Source organism: Tachysurus fulvidraco, chromosome 9, assembly GCF_022655615.1.
Source record: "Tachysurus fulvidraco isolate hzauxx_2018 chromosome 9, HZAU_PFXX_2.0, whole genome shotgun sequence".
NCBI lineage: Eukaryota > Metazoa > Chordata > Actinopteri > Siluriformes > Bagridae > Tachysurus > Tachysurus fulvidraco.
Window position 1 is genome coordinate 25220851 of NC_062526.1, and position 24683 is coordinate 25245533.

The 24683-nt window shown below is 39.5% G+C and overlaps 1 protein-coding gene across 5 annotated transcripts; it reads left to right on the forward strand.

Moving 5' to 3' along the window:
- The first annotated feature begins 1691 nt into the window (after positions 1 to 1691).
- prkg3 (protein kinase cGMP-dependent 3) lies at positions 1692 to 22740 on the forward strand. 5 transcript variants are annotated; one of them, XM_047818776.1, is made up of 23 exons: positions 1897 to 2119; positions 6928 to 7023; positions 7208 to 7270; positions 7936 to 8059; positions 8173 to 8339; positions 10563 to 10676; positions 10890 to 10995; positions 11678 to 11741; positions 12554 to 12631; positions 13270 to 13358; positions 13648 to 13713; positions 13987 to 14034; positions 14543 to 14584; positions 14737 to 14848; positions 14936 to 15072; positions 15548 to 15637; positions 15753 to 15894; positions 16800 to 16963; positions 18352 to 18468; positions 19105 to 19167; positions 19333 to 19408; positions 20883 to 20993; positions 21034 to 22740. In XM_047818776.1, exons 2-22 carry the CDS (start codon positions 6936 to 6938, stop codon positions 20967 to 20969), a joined length of 2037 nt encoding a protein of 678 aa, XP_047674732.1. In that variant the 5' UTR covers positions 1897 to 2119; positions 6928 to 6935; the 3' UTR covers positions 20970 to 20993; positions 21034 to 22740. The 5 variants fall into 5 exon arrangements, with proteins under 5 accessions (XP_047674735.1, XP_047674732.1, XP_047674733.1 ...); XM_047818777.1 differs by having other exon boundaries at positions 21042 to 22740; XM_047818779.1 differs by lacking the exon at positions 1897 to 2119 and adding an exon at positions 1692 to 1716 and having other exon boundaries at positions 20883 to 22740.
- The last annotated feature ends 1943 nt before the right edge of the window (positions 22741 to 24683 follow it).

Consider the following 24683-nt stretch of genomic DNA (forward strand, 5'->3'; position numbering starts at 1 on the left):
GATTGCAGGTTGTCTGCATTGAAGCAGAAAATCATCTCTAAATTGCAGTGCTCCCACCACCATGCTTCATAGCTGGGAGGAACTGATATACTGATGAACTGAACAGCTACAGAAATAAAAGTTTTTAATGTCAAAGGAGGTTCTTAAATACGAGGTTTAAATTATTTGTTAGTTTGGACTGTACATGATTTATTTAAATCTCCAATCTGGTTGTCTTGTGTTGCTTAATTTCATATAACAGAGCCTCTATCAGTAGTTCCACAAGTTTATTTCTTACTTAAAACAGAAATTCAGGTGAAGTTTTAAATTGAATCTGAAAATAAATAATTAACAACTAGCATATTATTTCATGTGATGCAAAGACTATGAGGTAGAAATCATTTATTGTAAACTATATATTTGAAATGAATTGCTTGCGGGCTTTAAATCTGACACAAACCTTCTGCTGCTAATCATTCACAAGCCACTAAACTTGGCCTCACCGACCAAACACCGGCATGCAAATCATTGCTGCAGGATGGAACATATTCCTCTATCTTATCTACATATGAGATTGTATATCTCATGCATATAGGAAGGGACTGGAATGTAATGTTCATGTTATAATCCAGGAGGAAATTCTTAAATGCCGTTTTCTAAGTGTCTGTCTCAATATCTAGGCATATGCCATATTGTTCTGTTGGCCTAGAATTACAGCATTAATCATTTACTCATCCTCATAAAACTGTAACTGTTCATAAGAAACTACTCCAGGGTTCAATCCAGAGTAAAAACGGGCTGGTAAGTCAACACTGGGAAAATACGTTAAGCAAAGATATATAAATCTCTTGATACTCAGAAGAACTCGAGCCAAAACAAGCTACTGTTTATTAACTAAAAAAAAGATACATAGCTAGCTAGCTAGCTAGCTAGCTAGATAGATAGATAGATAGATAGATAGAAAGATACTACCATAAGTGGTTCATATTCTACATCATTTGTTTCCATAGTAACAAATCATTCGTAAGGAATTGTACAGATGTTGTATTTTATATAGCTGATGGTTAAGGGCCTTGTTCAGGGGTCCAGCAGCAGCAGGTTGTTGGACCTTGGATTCAAACTCACACCCTTCCACTCAGTTGAAACAAAACACCTTAAATCAATGAGTAGAGAGAAAAAAGTTTAACTCCTGGACCTATTAAAGCTGCTATAACAAGCCATAACAGAAACTTGTTTTTGTCGATGTTTCATGTTACAAGTAAAACTAATCTATTTTTTTGGTCACAGTAACCTTGCTTTGCATCGGTTTGCATGTGAATCCACTCTGTTATTGATTATTTTCTTATAACAGCAGGCCATGTTGAGTTTTATTTATTTCTTCTAACATACTGTATACTGTATTGTGCAATAGTTCAACAAAACCCTACTTATTGTGTTATGAAATGTTCTGCTTGTCACTATGAGCATTTCTTCAAATTTATACCAAGCATTATATCTCTATATAGTATAGCATGTTATATTCAATATCATTTTGAATATTTAGTGTGTGGGAGGTGTTTGGAAAATAGCTGTCACACACACACACACGCACACACACACACACACACACACACACACACACACACACACACACACACACACACACACACACACACACACAGGAAAATGGAGGTGGTTATTGATTTTTTTCTTCCCCAAGCCACAGGAGGAGTGCAGATGATGATCGTTCTGGATGGTGTGAGTAGATGAATGTGTAGATTAATGTGATTTCCCAGATATTCTCATGAACATGGGTCTTCGGGTCTTTGTATACATCTAGACATAGAAATATTAAAGTAAAGGGTCCATTCAGGATGGATGATAAGAGCAATAGTGCCTTCCCACTACGTGCTGAAAGAGGGCGGAGGAGCAGGTTAATGTTCAGTGTCAGAGAGACCACAAGGGATTTCTGGTTGTGCTATTCGTGACAAGGACACAGAATCGTTTATGAAGTTAAAGACGTTTAGAAAACAGGAAGCAGTGGCATGGAATGAATACATTGTGTAAGTGTGAAGCATGTGCGAATTGGAGCCGGCTCATGAGTGAAATATAAAAGCCGTGTGGGACCGGATGTGAGCAGAAGCCTGTTTAATCTGCACAGGTAGGAACGTTGCATCATAATAAATATTACAGCATGGCCTCTGTTTCTGACTATACTGTATTCTGGAAAATCACCAGTGTGTTAAACTGCACTGGATAAAAGGTGACTCTTTATTGTTTAATAAACTATTAACTTGTAAATCAATGTGACAGAAGAAAATAATCCTGAAAGGGTGTGAATGGAAAATGATAATAGCGACTTGATCAAATGTTTTATTCCTAACTTAATACTGTATTATAACACACATTTAATATTTACTGGGTTTCCAGTTTATAAGCAACATGGTGTAAATCTAAGCAGTTATCAGCAGCAATAATCTGTCACTTATTGAAATAAAAAGGTTTACTGCAGAAACGGCTCTGTGTGAAACGCCTCCGACCGACTCCTAGGTTATAAAACATAACCAAGGGCCATAATAAAAATCACTCTCAACAGTGTCTTAAAAAGAGTCTGAAACATCAACTAATAGGTTTGTTGAGTTCGAGTTGCTGTATTTTTTCTGACGGATTAAACACTTTATTGAACTTTGGAATCTGAGACTTGGTTATCTACAAGCTAATGTCATTAATACTGTGTTTAATTCTATGTAGATTTTAATATCTATGTTTATGCTATCAAAGACATTACGAGCCTTATTTTTACTGGATGATTGTTACATAGGAACAAAGAGGTCAGATGGGTCAGAACTCTTTTTGAAGCAGGAGGGAGTTGTCAGATTTCCTGTAAAAGTGCTTGGGGTTGGTCAGAATTATTTGGGTCCAGAAGGGATCAGAACTCTTTTGGAAGTGGATGATACTGGTTTGAATCTTTTGTGAGCAAGTATTTGGCAGAATTCCTCCAGGAATGATTAGAATTTGTCAGAATTCCTTTGGGACTGGTAGAGATTGGTCAGAACTCCTTTGGGAGCAGGGGGAATTTAGTAGGTTCCCTTTGGGAGTGGTTGGGATTGGGCAGAACTCGTTTTAGTGCAGGGGAAATTGGTCTAAGTTCCTTTGGGAGTGATTGGGATTGGGCAGAACTCATTTTTGAGTGGGGGGGATTGGTCAGATTTCCTTTGGGATTGGTTGGGATTGGCCAGAACTCATTTTAGTGCAGGGGGATTGGTCAGATTTCCTTTGGGAGTGGGTGGGATTGGGCAGAACTCAGTTTATTGCAGAGGGAATTGGTCAGATTTCCTTTGGGAGTGGGTGGGATTGGACAGAACTCATTTTAGTGCAGAGGGAATTGGTCAGATTTCCTTTGGGAGTGGGTGGGATTGGGCAGAACTCATTTTAGTGCAGGGGGGATTGGTCAGATTTCCTTTGGGAGTGGGTGGGATTGGGCAGAACTCAGTTTAGTGCAGAGGGAATTGGTCAGATTTCCTTTGGGAGTGGGTGGGATTGGGCAGAACTCATTTTAGTGCAGGGGGATTGGTCAGATTTCCTTTGGGAGTGGGTGGGATTGGGCAGAACTCAGTTTATTGCAGAGGGAATTGGTCAGATTTCCTTTGGGAGTGGGTGGGATTGGACAGAACTCATTTTAGTGCAGAGGGAATTGGTCAGATTTCCTTTGGGAGTGGGTGGGATTGGACAGAACTCAGTTTAATGCAGAGGGAATTGGTCAGATTTCCTTTGGGAGTGGGTGGGATTGGGCAGAACTCATTTTAGTGCAGGGGGGATTGGTCAGATTTCCTTTGGGAGTGGGTGGGATTGGGCAGAACTCAGTTTAGTGCAGAGGGAATTGGTCAGATTTCCTTTGGGAGTGGGTGGGATTGGGCAGAACTCATTTTAGTGCAGGGGGGATTGGTCAGATTTCCTTTGGGAGTGGGTGGGATTGGACATAACTCATTTTAGTGCAGGGGGGATTGGTCAGATTTCCTTTGGGAGTGGGTGGGATTGGGCAGAACTCAGTTTAGTGCAGAGGGAATTGGTCAGATTTTTTTGGGAGTGGGTGGGATTGGGCAGAACTCAGTTTAGTGCAGAGGGAATTGGTCAGATTTTTTTGGGAGTGGGTGGGATTGGACAGAACTCATTTCAGTGCAGGGGGAATTGGTCAGATTTCCTTTGGGAGTGGGTGGGATTGGGCAGAACTCAGTTTAGTGCAGGGGGGATTGGTCAGATTTCCTTTGGGAGTGGGTGGGATTGGTGAAAATTTGTTCCAGAACAGAAGTGTTTGGTTTAAATATTTTAGGAGCATAAAGGATTGGTCAGAATCCCTTTGGTGAGTTTGGAATTGGTTAGAGTTCATTCTGGAGCTGACACAATTGGTCAGAATTCCTACAAGAGTGGTTGGTATTGGTCATTTCCTCCACTGTTGGATAAATCAGTATAAAGTCCTTTGGGAGCGGGAGAACTGTCAAATTTCCTTCCTGTCCAAATTAACGTGGGATTGATTAGAACTGGTCAGAATTCCGTTGAGAAATGTGAGGATATGGTCAGGATAGTTTATGTGTGTGTGTGTGTGTGTGTGTGTGTGTGTGTGTGTGTGTGTGTGTGTGTGTGTGTGTGTGTGTGTGAGAGAGAGAGACACACACATTACTCAGCCTTGAACCCACACATTTATATCCACGTGATTACAGCAATAACAGGCTATTAAGAGATGACTTTTGTTTGATTTGGCTTTACATGATGACTTTATTTTCCATTTTATGATTCCACTAGGGTGTGTTCTATGACCCGTGTGTGTGTGAATGGAGCATGTTGAGTTAAGAGCAAGATTATATTCACAGATAAAACTTTGGGGCACAAAAGGGTGGTGTAAAGCTGAGTCAATGTTGCCTCCCTGCTGTGTTTTATTGTTTTACTGCATCCTATACAACAGCAGAGTGCCAATGATTATATTTTTATATTAAATAAAAAATGATCCATCATACTTTTTATTCACTTATTTTTATTTATTATCAATTTCGTATGATAGTTCCTATTCTCACATACGTTATAGCGGCTATAATAATAATAATAATAATAAAAAGCTTGTCATGGTACAAACAAACTGGAAGCAAAAAATCACTTGCATCGGAGACCTTCCATGAATCTACGTAGAAATAAAAATTTCCACTTACTAAAACTTTTGCCATTTAGTATTAGTTACAAATTATACTATAACGTATCTCTGGGTAAACTGTTACCATAAAAACAATAATATATTAGAACAAGCATGTGTATTTCAGAAGGTAAATATATACAGAGTTAGCTTTAATTCTTAAAGTATTTACCTAGATTGACCCAACCATAGTGATGAAATGTAGTCTGTACTCCAGGGAGCATTGTGTGATTTTGTGTGTGTGTGTGTGTTTGTGTGTGTGTGTGTGTGTGTGTGTGTATGTGTGTGTGTGTGTGTGTGTTTGTGTGTGTGTTAAATGAACATTAATTAACAATGCCTAGCTTTGTGGGTCTCATACATTATGCATACATTAAGGCACAGTCATTTTTCAAAAACAGCATGTCATGTTTTATTGACTTGATTGTATTTGCTCCAAATTGAGCTCATGGGATTTGCTTGTACATTAAATATTGAATAGAGCTCCTTTAAAATCACAATGTGTTGAGTTCACAGCGTAGCTACACTGTAATCCAGTGCCGTCCATATTAGGAAACTTTTTTTCTTTTTTAGTTCAAAATCATTCTAGGCTTTTTGTCCACAATGTTATGTGAACAGACATCTTAGAACCAGGAAAAATAAAAATAAATATAAGTTGGTGTAATTCCTAGCATAAAAACAGGAGGTGGCGCTGTTTTAACAACCTGGTGTCAACTAATCCGTCACTGGTATACATGTAGGAACTGAAAAACGAATCATATAATTTGGCAAAAGCCTTGAAAATCAAACAATGAATTCATAATTAAAAAAAACCTTCACCGAAAGCTGGTTTATGATCAAAACAAAATAATAAAAATGCAAAACTGAGTGCAAGCAATATTTCGTTGAGTATTAGGCAATATTGGAAGACTTAAAATTATGGCTTGAAGCCACCGCAAAATTTTGGAATCTAAATTTCTGCTCTTTATGTGGGATAATTAGATCATGTTAAAGAAAGACATTCAAGTAAAAAAATATATATATTTATTTGAGCAAAACTTTCATTCCTTGTTAGCTACATTAGCCTCGCAGCTCCAACTATGCATTCACGTTGCTTAACGTTCCTGGTCTAACTGACTGCATGGGAAAAGTGTGTAAACTGAAATTTTGATCATTTTACTAATCAATTCTTTTAATGGGGGGCACGGTGGCTTAGTGGTTAGCACGTTCGCCTCACGCCTCCAGGGTTGGGGGTTCGATTCCCACCTCTGCCTTGTGTGTGCGGAGTTTGCATGTTCTCCCCGTGCCTCGGGGGTTTCCTCCGGGTACTCCGGTTTCTTCCCCTGGTCCAAAGGCATGCATGGTAGGTTGATTGGCATCTCTGGAAAATTGTCCGTAGTGTGTGTGTGTGTGTGAGTGAATGAGAGTGTGTGTGTGTGCCCTGTGATGGGCTGGCACTCCGTCCAGGGTGTATCCTGCCTTGATGCCCGATGACGCCTGAGATAGGCACAGGCTCCCCCTGACCCGAGGTATAAAATGAGTGAGTGAGTGAGTGAGAGTGAGAATTCCTTTTACGCTCAATCTGAGCATCACTTCCAACTGACATTTCACCTTTTAGCACATCTAACTTGTGTTAATTTATAATTTTGTAATTATTTCTCGAGCTGCCTTTGTGGCCCATCGGAAATGAATTCAGCTCTGCCGTTCCTCTTGTCCTTAGACAGTTTAGCGTTGTTGGGTTAAGTTTTTAATGAAAGCCACAGGCACTGAGCTGCAGCTGCTTATTTCATTCCTGTTGTTTGTTTATTCAGGGACAAGCATGGAGGCCAAGCTGACGGAACTCCGGCAGAAACTGGAGAAGCAGTGCCAAATTAACCAGGAGCTGCAGAATGAAAATAAGGACCTGGGTATGAGTGTTGGCTTAATAAAATAAACCAATGTTATTTTCTGTAGAAAGTGTAGTTAAGTAGTTTCTTCTTATTAAATGTTGTCGTGCGCTGTGCGTTGGAATAAATGGAAATTAAGTATTTTTTTCTGAAGTCTTATATCTGATTTTATGTTTTATTAATAGTTCTAATTTTCTGTCTCCAGCGACCAGGTTGAAGGAGAAGGAGAAACTCTTGGAGGAGCTCCAGAGTCGTTTGGATGGGCTGGGTATGCAAGTGTGTGTGTTTGTGTGTGTGTGTGTGTGTGTGTGTGTGTGTGTGTGTGTGTGAGAGAGAGAGAGAGAGAGAGAGAGAGAGAGAGAGAGAGAGAGAGAGAGAGAGAGAGAGCTTGAACAGGAAGTACTTATTCTCAGGAACACATAACGTATCTATGTTTAAAGGATAAAAATCTGCGTCCGGATCTCTGGGTTATTTTTAATTAGTGAGGAAAATGAGTCGTGGAGTGACATCAGCAGAGGAGACCTCTGTACACTCTTAGAAAAAAACACCATATGACAAGCTGTAATAGGAAAATAAGCAGTAATAGGATGGGGTGATGTACGTACGATACCCAGTGTTACCATCCTGAAGCTGATTATTTTTCCAAAGATGTCCTGTCCTGAAGCATTTTGTCAATGATAAAATAAATATTTATTGAAGAAAGGCAGGACGTACTTTTTTGAATCAGGTTTGAGATTCCTTCCGTAAATGATTCATGAGTTTTGAGAGCTAATGTTTTCTAAGTAGTTAAATCATATTTGTATATCATGTTTCAGATCATAAAACATGACAAGGATTTATGAGATCAATCCAAATGATGGATGTTAACTGGGTCCCAACTGAATGTTTGTGGTATGAATGATTTCTTATGGACTTATTTCTTATGGTTGTCAGATTTGTCTCAGAGGTACAGTAATGACAGCGTGGAGGTTCGGGAGAGCCGAGCAGCGGTCATGGCTCCAGAGCCGATTCCAGATGACATGGACATCTCGACCACCAGGGTCAAAAAAACTGCCAGGTTAACTCTTGTCCTGTACAATTCCTTAAAGGGTCCTTGTGAATTTTCGAGCTGGATTGATTAATTAGTGTGGGTGTGTGTGGGTGTGGGTGTGTTTGTGTATGTTTGTGCAGTGAAAGAACTCAGATCATTAATGCAATGCAGAAAAACGACTTCCTGCGTCGTCTTGATGAGGAGCAGATCATCATGATGGTGGAGCTCCTTACCTCTCTGGACCGCTGTCCTGGTGATGACATCATTAAAGAAGGCACAGAGGGTGACAGCATGTACATTGTTGCAGGTGTGTGTGTGTGTGTGTGTGTGTGTGTGTGTGTGTGTGTGTGTGTGTGTGTGTGTGTGTGTGTGTGTGTGTTTGTTCATAACATTATGGGGACCAGGACAATATTTTTGCTATATTTTGCTCAGGAGACACAGGAGATGATGCTAATGTGTATGGTGTGAAACAATTGATGGACCTAACCATGTATATACACCTGACATGTTTTCTCAGAGCCATAAATTGAGCTTCAATGATGTAATACTTAATTACATCGGAGTTACGAGTGCTAAACTTTCTCGGACCTTAAACACTTTGAACTGTTTATTAAAGTACATGACGCAACAGCTTTGCCAGTGGTGTAGTGGTTTGTGCTGTAGACTCTGGTGTATCCTTTATTCAAGAATATGTTTTAAAATATACCCAGTCTTGTACCAGGGACCACATGCATGTGAAGCTAACTACTACATCACAGGAGATGCACGACTCGTGAGTCACTTGCGAGTGACGTACTTCCGTTTGGGCGGAGTATAGCGCTGATGTATGTGGCTTGAACAACCACATTCATTTACACCTGTCCAGTTACATCTGAAATGCGTCCAAGACCACCTCCTGAAGTGGTTCGAACCATCGGATTTATATCCGTCTCGAAAACGTCTCGGAGGGCATTTAGACCTGGTCTTTTTACCATCGGATAGCTATCGGAAGTGACCAGGTTTAAAAAGCCCCATAGACTCAAACCAAGGGCCTGACAGGACTGTGGTAGTAACCACTACTTTGAGGATTGAGGATACGGTTGCTTATTAGACTTTTATCTTATGAAAAACAGCTCAAAGAACATTTGTCAAAGGGTTTTAAGAAGGTTGCATAACATCTTCCTAAACCACCATCACATATTGCCTTTAGAAGCTTTCTGTATTACTCCTAAAACCATCTTGCCCTCCAGATCACCCTTCAGAAACCATCATACTTCCTGATACCTTCCATATTCCTACAAAAGTACTAAATTGCTTTTCATATTGTTTATTAAACCATCTTACCCTCTGAGTCATGCCTGAAGAACAACCCTTTCTGATGACACCTTCCATATTGCTCCTCATGCACCATACCTTTAGGAGCTTTCCATATCGCTCCTCAAACCATCACATCCTCCCACACCTACATCGCTTCTCATGCGCTACTTTGTTTTTCTGACAGTGAGAACTGTCTATGCTTCTTTCATATAATTCCAGCTGGAGCTTGAACCAGGAAACATGATGAGGAACTCATACTAGCAGATCACTTGAGACATTAAAGCACAGACCATGACGGTAACCTCTACATCAGTGGCAGAAATCAAGCATCGCATTAGTTCTGGCAGGCCACGTCGTCGAGCGTGCATCAGTTGTTAATCAGCTGTCCACGACGCGCACCAATCCGGTTACGACATCCGTATTACCCGACCATTTAAATTCCCATTCATAGACCCGTTCAGTGCTTCGCTGCTGCCACGATCTAAACTCCCTCCTCCAACCCCGACTCCACCATGCCAGAACCCATGTTCGCTGTACCAGTTTACGTCTTAAATCTCCATATATTTTTTCTCTCTCTCTCCCTCTCTCTCTAATTATTTGATTATCTATCTATCCATTCATCTATTACTTTCCAAAAACGTGTAAGTGAGCTTATCAATACTATGCATGCTAGTGGTTCTGTTATACAGGGGGGTCTATTCTATTTTCTAGTCACTGCTCTCCCCGCTCTGTCCATGCATGCGCATTACGGGCGCGTGGATTCTTGCCCAGAACAGAACCGTACCGCCAACACTAACTGTATGCATATCATCTAATTCCCTTGTGACAAAGTGGTCCTGACAGAAATATTCATTATTGGACTCTTGTCTTATTAAACAGTTCAAACAGAGCCGGAGAAAGTGTTTAAAACTAAACGCAAAGACTTGAAATAAAGAGGCCATGACATCACTATGTGTATCCGCTACACCACCGCAGGATACCTACAGCGGCTGCTTATTCTAGTTTGTCTTAATGAAAGTCTTAAAAGGAGTTGGCGATGAGCTCAGAGTTGAAAGCTCAGAATATCTCTGCTCTCATAACACTGTCCCAGACAGCAAGTCATCCTTAAAACACGGGTTTTTAATTACAGTCCCTAGCGCTATCTCTCTATATGTGTGTATGTTTTCACTAAATATGTTTATACAGTAATTACATTTGATAAGTGTATGAGTAAATCTAACGCCTTTAATCGCAGCTGGAGAACTCCGAGTTACTCAGGCAGGGCGTAATCTGCGAACGTTGATCTCTGGAGATGTCTTCGGGGAGCTGGCCATCTTGTACAACTGCAAACGAACGGCTTCGGTCAAAGGTCAGCGTTAATAAAAATGATTTCCTTTTTATTCCAGGTAATACAGTATACTAGTGGATTTTTCTAGCTTCTACTCTAGAATCCACACAGATTGGTCATCTGACTCAATGCTACAGTTTGTGTGTATAGTATTGGTGGTGTAACACCAAGCTGTTTGCTCAGGATACACGTTTTTTCTGTCTCACGCGCTGCCGGTCTGTTTTTACCCAACAGCGGTCACTCCGGTTAAATTATGGTGCATTGAGAGACAGATATACAGAAGCATTATGGCAATCAAGTCCAAGAAGAAGCGAGAGCAGCTGATGGGCTTCTTAAAGACGTAAGCGCTTTCTTTTTTTTTCTCTCTCTCTCTGTGTATAGATAGAACAAACTGACAGGCACATAACTGGCTATTTTTATGCAGGGCAATAAGACTATTAGAATTTTTAGATGTAAAGATTTTGTCGGTGAGATAATCAGTGCAGGGGGGCACGGTGGCTTAGTGGTTAGCACGTTCGCCTCACACCTCCAGGGTTGGGGTTCGATTTCTCGCCTCTGCCTTGTGTGTGTGGAGTTTGCATGTGCTCCCCGTGCCTCGGGGGTTTCCTCCGGGTACTCCGGTTTCCTCCCCCGGTCCAAAGACATGCATGGTAGGTTGATTGGTATCTCTGGAAAATTGTTCGTAGTGTGTGAGTGTGTGAGTGAATGAGAGTGTGTGTGTGCCCTGTGATGGGTTGGCACTCCGTCCAGGGTGTATCCTGCCTCGATGCCCGATGACGCCTGAGATAGGCACAGGCTCCCCCTGACCCGAGGTAGTTCCCGAGAAGACCTGAGAAAATTAATGAATGAATGAATAATCAGTGCATCATTTTAACCAACTGTTCTGATGATCTTCAAAAACAATCTTCAATAACAATACACCGTCATGTCAATAGAAGTTATAGAGACTGAAAGCGAGAGCTTTGATAAAGTCAAATATATATATATATATTTTAATGAAATCCGCCTGTCTCCTTTCTTAGAGCTCGCACCTTCAAATCTCTGAGTGATGAACAGCTCTCCAGCATCATTGACTCCATGGAGGAGGTTTGTGCTCGGTGTCATTTCCCTCACCAGGCTTCTCATCTACACTGCACTTTATCTCATAATTTAAATATTTATGAATTCATCACAAATCGGGGCTTGAGTGTGCTCATGTTCTGGGCACTGAGGTCAGTTAAAGGAACACTCTAGTGCTGGATTGCTGCATCTAAAGTGGAAAAAAAAATGTTTCTCTGAAATATGAAATGAACAATAAATCATTAATCAGCTTGAGGCTCCATTTATCCAGTAAACCAGTCCAAGGTTTCTCTTGTCCTTTAAGGATCATCTCTACTTGTACTTCTTTGAAAATATGCACATTTCATTGAAATTTTATGAATTAATATTTTCCCTCAAACATTATGTTCCATAATTGTTCAGACCTTGTATCGTCTATCCAGCTGTGCCTCTCGCTCTCTGCCTTTTTTTTTTTTAATGAAAAATTCTTTAAAAGTTACTCAACAAAAAACGATTCCAGCCTAATTTATGTCCATGCCTTCTTATCAAATAAAAAATATATGACCTCAATGCAGTGCATGAGCTTTTATATGTAACGTAGCTGTCGTGAAGCTACTGTGTCATTTTCTCTTAGTAAATTAATAGAATTGTTTCGGGTTTTTAATGTAAATGGAATTTGAAATGGAAAATCAGGAAAAAGAAAAAAAAATCAGGAAAATCTCTCTCTCTTTTTTTTTTTTTAAATCGAAAGTCAGATCTATAGAATTGAACTACAACACGTATACCAGTTGTTCTCACGTTTGGTCTGTTTTTCTATAACCTAAATAAATGATCCGTCTTTATCCCTACTGTATCTCCAGGTGAAGTTTCAGGAGAATGAGGTGATCGTGCGTGAAGGTGCAGAGGGAGACACGTTTTACATCATCCTGAATGGAGAGGTGAGGGGGGATGATGGCAGGGTTTAGGGTCATAATTAAATCCACCATATTTTGTTCACAGTGTGTTGTTCTGATACATACATGATAGATAGATAGATAGATAGATAGATAGATAGATAGATAGATAGATAGATAGATAGATAGATAGATAGATAGATAGATAGAAAGAAAGAAAGAAAGAAAGAAAGAAAGATAGAAAGAAAGAAAGAAAGAAAGAAAGAAAGAAAGAAAGAAAGAAAGAAAGAAAGAACTTTATTGTCATTGCATTGTACAGGTACACAGCAACGAAATGCAGCTTGGCATCTACCAGAAGTGCAAAACGTAGCAGTCGTGCAAAAAAAAGTGCAGATAAATATCTAGCATATTTACAGCAAGTGGAATATATGAAAGCGTATACAGTAAATAAATATTACAGAATTACAGAAATGGTTCTAAGGCTATGGCATTGAATGTGCAGAGTGAAAGGTGAATGATGAATGTGAAATGTTGGGCAGAATGTACAGTATGATATAAAGACACATATTGATAAAAAAATAGTGCAGATGTAATGAGGAGTAAAAAAGATAGACTATGTAATATGTACATTGTACAGAGGTTATATACAGTGTTTTGTTTTGAGTTATCATCTCTAACCTCAGGTCGAGGTGACAAAGAAAGTGAACGGGCAGCAAAAACTCATCCGTACGTTGAGACAAGGGGATCATTTCGGAGAACTGGCTCTTATACGGTAAGGAAATGCTACAGGAAGTTTTCAGGTGTAATGCAATGTTTATGTAGGTGTTTATTTCCTGACACGTTTGCTTTTTAAGCAGTTCTATGTGACATGAACGCTTTAACGTTCCTAGCATAGCTAGTGTCAGCTAGCTCTCTAGCCTGACTTTCTAGCTTCGAGCGTCAAGGTTGCTTCGGATTGAAAAACATTCAGGCCTCGGTGCAGCTTGCAAAAATCTCCACAGATCGATATCATTTATTATTTATGGGGTTTGTTTTGATTGTTTGTTTGCTTTTTTGTGCAGCGAGATTTTGAGAACGGCAACCTGCACTGCTTTGGGATCGGTCTCCTGCTTCGCTATCGATAAGGAGTGAGTCTCAGTTCTCTATTCTATATCATCATTTGCTTTTTATTTCATTTCATAATTTCTTCTTTTGATTATTACTTACATAACATTATAAATATTTTTATTTCAATATAAATCTACAAAATTATTTTTATTTTATTTTTGCAAATTGTAGATATAAGATTTATTTATATTTATATATATACATATATATATATATATATATATATATATATATATATATATATATATATATATATATATATATAATTTATTTATTAAGTGTTTTCTTTGCAGGGCTTTTGAGGAGACAATCCCAGTAGAAAGCCTGGAGCTACATGATGAGTATGGATATTTTGCCTCCAGCCAAACACACAGACACACACAGACACACACACAGACACACACACAGACACACACAAACAGTAGACACACACAGACACACACACACACACAGACACACACTAGTCCAGCATGAAAAATGCAGCATCACATGGATGCTACAGCAGATGAATGGATGTTTTTGAGCAGAAGGAATTCATTATTTCTTTACTCTGTGTTTCCTGATGTTCGTTCTCTCTCTCTCTCTCTCTCTCTCTCTCTCTCTCTCTCTCTCTCTCTCTCTCTCTCTCTCTCTCTTTTCTTTTTTCCTCTAATGCATCGCTGCTGAATGTAGAGTGGTGGCAGATTTTGTGCCACTTATCTCTTCTTTTCCATTACAATGAACCAGTTTTAAGGTCAATCTTAAGGTTACAGACATGTGGTTATAAACAACAGATTATAATTAGAGACAGATATTTTCACTTTTTTTTTTTTGTCGTTCTTCTTTTTTATCCTTTCTCTTTTGGAGCAGTCCGGATCTTCAGGAAGACACCTGCGTTTCAAAAAAACACAGGTGAGATCATTTGTTCATTTGTTTCAGATTTCTTTTCATTGAAAGAAAAAAACAAAACAGAAAACAAAACAGAATCTGAATATACTTTTGCTTTCCCATGGATGGTGCAGCCAGTTTGTGAAACCTTGATGTTCTGCTTTGTGTTTCTTTAGCTCAGTATCTTCTCTACAGCTGAAGGATTTGATCCCAGTCCTTTACCAGGAGGGACGTTACCAAGGAAGCCCCGTGACCCTTGGAGTCGGCGGGTTCGGACGAGTGGAACTGGTAGAGTATTGATTGTAGTACTAGGGGTAGACTGGAACACCGGTAGGAAGGTGATACACTGCTCATAGCTCTACCTGGTTCACACAGGTAACCACGCTGCATCATGGGAAATACTTTGCCCTGAAAAAGATCAGCAAAAAGCTCATCGTACAAAAGAGGCAAGAAGAGCATGTGCTGTTCGAGAGGAGGCTATTGCTCGACATCGATTGTGACTTCATAGTCAGGTGAGATTGTAGTAAGATTTTAATAGCCTGACCTTTTGAACTAGGGGGGCACGGTGGCTTAGTGGTTAGTATGTTCGCCTCACACCTCCAGGGTTGTGGGTTCGATTCCCGCCTCCGTCTTGTGTGTGTGGAGTTTGCATGTTCTCCCCGTGCCTCGGGGGTTTCCTCCGGTTACTCCGGTTTCCTCCCCGGTCCAAAGACATGCATGGTAGGTTGATTGGCATCTCTGGAAAATTGTCTGTAGTGTGTGTGTGTGTGAGTGAATGAGAGTGTGTGTGTGCCCTGCGATGGGTTGGCACTCCGTCCAGTGTGTATCCTGCCTCGATGCCCGATGATGCCTGAGATAGGTACAGGCTCCCCGTGACCCGAGAAGTTTGGATAAGCGGTAGAAAATGAGGGAATGAATGAATGAATCTTTTGAACTAGACAAGTGACTCTTTGACCCAATTGACTCAATCTACATCTTCTGTTCTAGGCTTCATGGCACGTTTAAAGACTCCCGCTACATCTATATGGTCATGGATTTCTGTTCAGGGGGCGAGATCTGGACCAAGCTAAAAGAAGTGTAATTATGATATCAGTATTTTATTTTATTGTAATGTGTTACAGTCTCCTGACAATGTTACATTACAACACAGCACTTTCGTGTGTGTGTGTGTGTGTGTGTGTGTATGTTACAGACGCCGTTTTGAAGAGAACGTAGCTGTGTTCGTCGCAGCATGCGTGGTCGAGGCTTACGCCTACCTCCATAAAAAAGACATCATGTACCGAGACCTGAAGCCAGAGAACCTCATGCTGGACTCCAGGGGATACATCAAACTAGTAACCTTCTCTGATTGATCCAAAACTGTATCTTGTGAAAATTATTTTAAATAAGCAGCATGTTATTAGTAATCAAGCATCGAGTTAGTTCTGGCAGGCCACGTCGTCAAGCGTGCATCAGCTGTTAATCAGCTGTCCACGACGCGCACCAATCCGGTTACGGCATCCGTATTACCCTCCCATTTAAATTCCCATCCATAGAGCCGTTCTAGCGCTTCGCTGCTGCCGCGATCTAAACTCCCTCCTCCAACCCCGACTCCACCATGCCAGAACCCGTGTTCTCTGTACGTCATAAATCTCCATATATTTTTCTCTCTCTCTCCCTCTCTCTCTCTAATTATTTGATTATCTATCTATCCATTCATTTATTACTTTCCAAAAACGCATAAGCGAGCATATCAATACTATGCATGCTAGTGGTTCTGTTATACGGGGGGTTCTATTCTATTTTCTAGTCGCTGCTCTCCCCGCTCTGTCCATGCATGCGCATTACGGGCGCATGGATTCTTGCCCAGAACTGAACCATACCGCCAACACTAACTGTATGCACATCATCTAATAATTCCCTTGTGACAAAGTGGTCCTGACAGAAATAATAATAATATGTTTCTGGAAATCAACACACAAACACATTTCCTTGCTCAGACATTATTTAGTGTCAAATTTATTTAATTGTTAGTCTCGGCTCAAAATAATTATTGGCTGAGCTTCACAGGAAGTTACACGAGATTGAGTTCTCGCTCCATTTAGTTCTCGCTCTACCATTTAATAATATTTTTGTGCTCTGATGCTTTCAGAAAACGTGACCCTGTAAATAATACTAATATAAACACAGAGATTAACACTGGTTATACATATAGTAGAATATACAGATGTCCGTCTCTCTCTCTCTCTTTGTCTCTGAGGTGGATTTTGGTTTTGCTAAGAAGCTCCGGCGAGGACAGAAGACATACTCTTTCTGTGGAACTCCAGAGTACATGGCTCCAGAGATTATTCAGAATCGTGGTCACGACTTCGCTGCTGATTTCTGGTCTCTAGGTGTTCTGATCTATGAGCTTCTGGCTGGCAGGTAGGGAAAAAAAAATGAACGAATAGTGTGAATGAATAAGAATCCAAATTAATTAAGGAGCCCTATACCGAGAAGAGACATGCACAGCTGCACTAATAACTGCTCTCAGATTTGATTTATTTATTAAAAAAAATAAATATCGCTTAAATGCTTGTGTTATGACTCAGCCTGGACTTTGGCCACGTGCAGTTGTTTTGTTTATGTTTCTCGTCACGTGTCTGCCCCGCCTTTGTCTGCTCCTCCCTGTCACCACACCTGCTCCTTATTGTGTCATCATTGTCCTTTGTATTTAAGTGTGCCGCGTTGTTGATGGCAGCGTGGAATCTACTGTCTTGTCTTTGTCCTGTCTTCAGTCCCTGTCCTGTTTTGTGTTACCTTTGTAATTAAACCCTGTTTTGTTTTGCTATCCTGCGTTTGGGTCCGCTTCCTGCCCCGCGTCATGACAGCTTGATTGCTGCTTCAGACTACTTTAGAGACAATTTTGATGCTCTGCGTGATGAGACACAGAACCACCGCACTTTATTACCAGCAGAATGATAGAAAGACACCTAAACCCTGGCTCACACTGTGCGATGTTGGACATGATTTGGTCGTCTGAGACAAATTTTAAAAATCCTAAATGATTTCTAGTATCCTGGGGTAAAATCTGTATTCTTTGATGGCTGGTTTGACCCTGTCATGGTAATCGACAGCCAATTAATGGATGTTGTGATGAGTTGAGGTTCTGGCAGTGTTAGAAGATTTCAGACACTTTACTGAAGTGTGACATCTGCTACGACGAGCGTCAAGCCAAGAACCAATAGGAGAGCCGAACCTGGGTGACGCACTTCAAACCACCTCAGAGATGTCATTTTTTTTCATCAAGGATTGTCACGAAAACAATTAAATCTATATTTGCTGCTCCCACCTGCTATTTTAGAGAGAGAATGCAGGTCACGGATTGATGATGTAAAACCTGGGACAAGTTTTCTTGTGTGCGGTCCATTTTGACGGGTCTTGACTTTTGTACAGTCTAACGAGGACTCCTGAGATCCTACACTGTGACACGGGGATCATTTTCGTACAGTCTGACAAGCTACAATCGTGAAGGATTATGAAAAACCACACAGCGTGACCCGCCTTTACATCATCAATAGCTAGCTGAATAACACTTTGCCTTCGAGAACATAACAACTTGGAAGATGCACCAGCCTCAGTGCCAGAGTTGGAACGAATCATGAATCAGGACTCTTTTCAGAAGTGATTCTCGAATCATTGTGTTGAAACATGGTTAATCTTGTTAATTGTGTTGATGTGCACTTCATGCTTGAATTTCTTCATCAGATAGTAGGAACAAATTATTCAAACCCAAATTGATGCTAATCTATTTGTTTTTCTGCGTGTTTAAGCCCACCTTTTTCCAGCTCGGAGCCACAGAACATCTATGCTAAGATACTGGATGGGGTGATAAAGTATCCCTCACACATGGGAGAGGCTGCCAGATCTCTTATTAGCAAACTCTGCAGGTAAATTCTAAACCATTCACATGAATTTGCCGAACTTTGGAAACTGGAGTTTAATATAAGATATAAATTCAAGACCAATTTTAGATACAACTGTGAAGGGAAAGAAAGAAAGAAAGAAAGAAAGAAAGAAAGAAAGAAAGAAAGAAAGAAAGAAAGAAAGAAAGAAAGAAAGAAAGAAGGAAGGAAAGAAAGAAAGAAAAAGTTCTTATAAGCCTTTAAATATAAACAGTCAACTAAGTAAATAAATGAATAATTCATTAAATTTTGTATTAGCTATGACGTTTAAGTCTACATCGTGCCAAGAATTTTAGCCAAACTGTATCCAGTTTAACAGATAATGATTAATATTCATAAATCAGACGGATTATATAAATTGTATGCGGATTTTCATTTTTAATATTAGTATTTTATTAATAATTATTTATTTTCCTTATATTTTGACGTCTAAGTAACAATTCACAGGGTATTTTATTTGCAAGCACTTTTTCTTTCTTAGGCTAATCCTAAATATCACATTATGTCAAGTTGGGAAAAAAAATAGATAAAAATCTTTCTTTCCTTCTAATTTCTTCTTATTTAAAATCATGTTGTTTCTGACGTTTGTTAAAAAGATGTTTTTATGACACATTGTTTTAGACCACGTCCAGGTCAAAGGTTAGGAAACACCAAAACTGGAATCAAAGACATCCGTAATCACAGGTGAGGATATGTGTATCCACATCCATCCATATATCCATATATTATACTTCATAATCCTTGACTCTGCCTTGTTATTAGATGTTAGTAATACATCTCTTTCTCTCTCTCTCTCTCTCTCTCTCTCTCTCTCTCTCTCTCTCTCTCTCTCTCTCACTCTCCTATCAGGTGGTTTAACAACATGAACTGGCACAAACTGAGGATGAAACAGATCGATGCTCCTACAGTTAAACTCATCAGAAAGGTCCGTCTTTATTCCCTTCTGCATATTATCTTTAGTTTGTTAAGTTTAAGTGTAAAAATACTGTTTCTGCTTCCTCACATCTGATGCCAAGAGAAACGACTCTCTTATGCTTCAAAATATCTTCATCAAGCAATTAATTAAGGCAGAGCTGATTAAGAAGGTGCGGGCTGTGAAAGAGACGCCAGTCACGAACAGACTGTTCGCAGAAGGACACGACGTCTGAAAACAGACGGTTTGCTGCATCGACCGAATCTGCTTTTACCTCGTTTGCACAGGAAGCCAGCGAAGGCCAACAAAGCAACACTGCTTCTGTAACTTTTACTGTTGTTCAGCAACATATGCTTTCAATTTCTTAAATTGGTTTAAAAAAAAGAAAGAAAGAAAGAAAGAAAGAAAGAAAGAAAGAAAGAAAGAAAGAAAGAAAGAAAAGGTCTCTACACTGGTTCAGTTGTACGATTCGACCCAACAAGACAACAAACCAACCTGGTTTTATGAAGCATAGGCTTCATGTGGGAGTGGGGAGGTGGTGGTGGTGGTGGTGGTGGTGTGTGTGTGTTGGGGGTGGGGGCTCTTTTAATTCAATTCAATTCAATTCATTTATTTGTATAGCGCTTTTTATAATATACATTTTCTCAAAGCAGCTTTACAGAACAAACATAGAGCAGAAGGTAAACATAAGGAATGATAAATGAAATAACGAATAATAAAAGTAAAAGAATTGACAGAATAAAAAAATCTAGATTATTATTAGATATAAATAGCATCACAATCTGTATGTATTTATCCCCGATGAGCAAGTCTGAGGTGACTCAGGCAGCAGTGGCAAGGAAAAACTCCCTTAAATTGGTAAAGGAAGAAACCTTGAGAGGAACCGGACTCAAGGGGGAACCCATCCTCATATGGGTGACACTGGGGGTGGGAAAGTGTGTCTGAGCCCCGAACACTATCAGGAAGACTATTCCAAAGTTTGGGAGCTAAATAAGAAAATGCTCTACCACCTTTAGTAGACTTAGATATTCTGGGAACTAGCAGAAGTCCTGAGTTTTGTGATCTCAGAGAGCGTGAAGGATCGTAACGTGTTAGAAGACTAGTTAGATACATGGGAGCTAAACCATTAAGAGCCTTGTATGTAAGTAGCAGCAGTTTGTAATCAATTCTAAACTTAACAGGTAGCCAGTGTAGAGATGAAAAAATTGGGGTTATATGGTTGTACTTTCTGGTACAATATTTTACAGGATTATATTAATTCACATGGGCTAACATTATTTTAAAAAGTGCATTAAAAGTACCGTCGAGACAGAAGAAATCTCCAGAGGTTAAAGCTAAAATTTTTCCAACATGTGCGGTATTCCCACAATTCATAGTTGTTTACGTTTTGAGGTTTTGAATGAACTTGACGACTCAGTTGTTAGTCATAAATTATAAACACACGTTTTATTTTCCTTTTATCCTCCTGTGTGTGTTTCTGTCTCAGGGTCCGTGCTACATCAACTTTGACCGTTTCCAGTTCGATAAGAGCCTGGCCGAGGAGGATTTCTCCAGGTGGGATCAAGATTTCTAAGATTTGTTGAGTTTAAGGGCCCTGCACACACACACACACACACACACACACACACACACACACACACACACACACACACACACACACACACACACACACTCTTCCTCTTAACAAGCATCTGTGGACTTCTTTGGGCTGCGTGTTCCATCACGAACGTGGAAGAACAGAAAATAATTCAGTATTAAGAAAAAGTTTGTAATTCAGAGAAAGCCGTCTGGACCATCTGCTTTACTAGGACCTGTGTCTTTGTTGTTGTTGTTGTTGTTTGTGAGAAAATTTGTTCATTTTTATTTGAACCCCAGCTGCAACTTTTTTTCAAAAAATATTTTAACAAATCCAGCAAAATTTGCTTACTTAATTGTTTACTGAGCCAGAAAGAGAGATCTTCGAAGACATGTGACGAGCGCTAGATGTAACCAACATATTCTCTAAACTCAACACATACGACATGTACAGCATATACGACATTTATCTACAGTAGTAAGTTACCTGATTTGCTTGATAGAATTTTTTTGAATATGTTTGGTCACAGGTTGTGTATTTTTTTATATATTTTTTCCTAAATAACAGAACTGATCAGACAGTCTTTCCCAGACCCTCGTGAGAATATCATGATATTGTGATCGTAGAAATAAACACAAAATCATGCAAATTGTGATGTGTGATGCCCATGAGTGCATCTTTCACAGAAAGTAATTACATATGTCTCTTTACTGGAAGGAGTTTCACTGGAAAAGGCAACCATTTAGGCCACAATATCTCCATGAATTCCAGGCTGTAACATGAACAATAAATTTTAATATTACTGCACTGATTATTATTTCAAAGGGTATGATATCCTTTTGTCGAATAAGGTATAAACTGAAGGGGAAAAAGTATAACAAAGTGAAAAAGAAATTAATTCATAAACAATTGTTAGGAAATGTTTACTGTTAGGAAACGTCGAAAGGAGTCTCCAGTTTCAGCAGTGTGAAACAGGCCGTAGGTTTCTACCATGTGACGGTCTTTTACATAAGGCTACAACAACATGCCTTGACTACATTTTGTACCTTCGACTTGACGATTATGAATATAAACTCCATGCAACATTGACAGAATGATATCTGTGCACACTCCAGAAGTGTTTGCCTAATAAATGGCATTTCAGTCAGGACCACTTTGTCAAATGAGAATTTATTAGATGATAGCGTACGGTTAGTGTTGGGGATATGGTTCTGTTCTGGGCAAAAAATCCACGCGCCCGTCCCTGCGCATGCGGGGACAGAGCGGGGAGAGCACCAACTAGAAAATATAATAGACCCCCATATAACAGAACCATTAATCATGCATAATATTAATATGCTCACTTACATGTTTTGAAAAATAGATAGATAGATAGATAGATAGATAGATAGATAGATAGATAGATAGATAGATAGATAGATAGATAGATAGATAGATAGATAGATAGATAGATAAATAAATGAAGTAGAGGGGGACAGAGGGAGAGAGAGAGAGAGAGAGAGAGAGAGAAAAAAACTAATATGTGATGAAGATTTATAAGGTAAACTGGTACAACAAACGGGTTCCGGCTGGGTGGATGCAGCTTGACGACGTGGCCTGCCTGAGGTAACGCGATGCTTGATGTATCTCTAAAGGGCATAAGAACTTGATAATGTTATTTCTCCCTTATGTCTACATTACAACCTCAACCAAATGTTTATCATTAAGTTTTTTGTTTGTTTATTTTTATTGTATATACAATACCTGAATAAATGAAACATTTCCAGAAGACTGGATTTTGACTTCTGTGACTTACTGTAATCAATCATTTAATTTGCCGACGGCTAAAAATGAATTATTTATCACAAACACTGCCTTGTGTACTGTATATTCACTGCCAGTTACCAAGTTTTCAAGCATTTGTTGTCAGTCAGACTGATGTCCTTGAACATCATATGTACGGTTTTATCCTTTCCCCCTACAAAATATTTAACATTAATGACTTTTTAATAGCGTAGCACAGATGTTGAAGGTGACTGTCTAAAAAAAGACGAGCTAGAGGAAATATGACGTCCATTAAAGAATATTTCCTCAGGCATAATCGTTGATCAATGGGTTGTAGAGTCTGAAGATCTTCATGCTTTCTTTAATCTGGAGTTAGGAAAAGAGGCTGCAATGTTCCTCTGAGTTTTTCCTCTCACAGAGTTTGTTCTCTACCTTGCTTATGTAGTACGAGTCCACATCCATCACTAAACAACAAAGACACACACACACACACACACACACACACACACACACACACACACACACACACTGTGAAACATGCTGCCCCTTTAATGAACAGTTTCTATAGCAACACCACAATTCTGCTTCCTGACTTCCCCATGTCCTGACAGCAAGAACCTCTAAAAGGGAACTAGACAATGTACATTTATAGGAAAGTCAATTAGGAAAGAGTGTGTGTGTGTGTGTGTGTGTGTGTGTGTGTGTGTGTGTGTGTGTGTGTGTGTGTGTGTGTGTGTGTGTGTGTGTGTGTGGAGGGGGAGCTAATGACTGACATCTAAGTTGTTTGTGTTACTCCACAGAAACACTGCTGATCAGGTTTAGAATGTGAACACTGTGCTCCTCATTAATGCTTTATTGCTGCTGGAGGTGATGTGATGGTAAAACATGGTACCTTCTCATGAAAGATTGACAATCTGATCCACATTCAGAACTACAATGGTACCTACACTTAGACACACTGTCTCAAACTCACAGTGAGTCTCGCAGACAGGCCATCAGTCAGAGCCCCGATCAGACCAATAGTCAGACCCACAACTGGATCAACAAACATGCTAAGACTCAGCCAGACCAATACAAAGACATACAATCAAATCCACAAGAGATTCAGTCATACCCACATTTATACCCACAGTCAGACCTAAAATTAGACTTATAGACAGTTATTACAATCAGAAACACGATCAGACCAACAATCAGAACTGTAATCTGACCCACAATCAGACCAACAATCAGAACTGTAATCTGACCCACAATCAGACCAACAATCAGAACTGTAATCTGACCCACAATCAGACCAACAGACAGAACTGTAATCAGACCCACAATCATAACAAAAGTCAGAACTGTAATCAGACTCACAATCAGAATCACAATGTGCCCCACAGTCAGATCCAAATTGAAGAGAGAATGAATGGAAACATTTTGTCAGACTACAGGGGTAAAATGCCATAGGGTCAAAGATCACAGTACAGAGTTTGTTTATCTACAAATGCCTTCCAAACCCACTCTTGTCCCTCATAACACCAAGTCATTTAGATTTTATCGGATTTCTTTAAAAATAAATGCTAAAGGATTTATCCCCACACTTAGCTTTATCTGTTTAGAACGTTCTATACAAATTGGTTTCTTGTGTTAGAAATCTTGTGTATTTGCCACAGCAAAACTGGTTGTTTGCCTCTAAAGCCAAGATAGAAAGCTGATAATAGGAAGCCACCTACACAGCTTTTTTAAGCAGCTCACTGTACTTGAAGGAAATCACTAATGACCACTTTTACTAGTCTAAACAAAAATACTAAAATGTTAGGATTTTCCTCCAAAGAGGAGGATTATGCTGGATTTCCTATAAATGAAATAATAATAATAAAAAAAATTAAAAACCTATGACTCCCATATAACATGTTACAAAAATAAAATGTTACTATTTATTCACAACAAGCAACCTAGAGA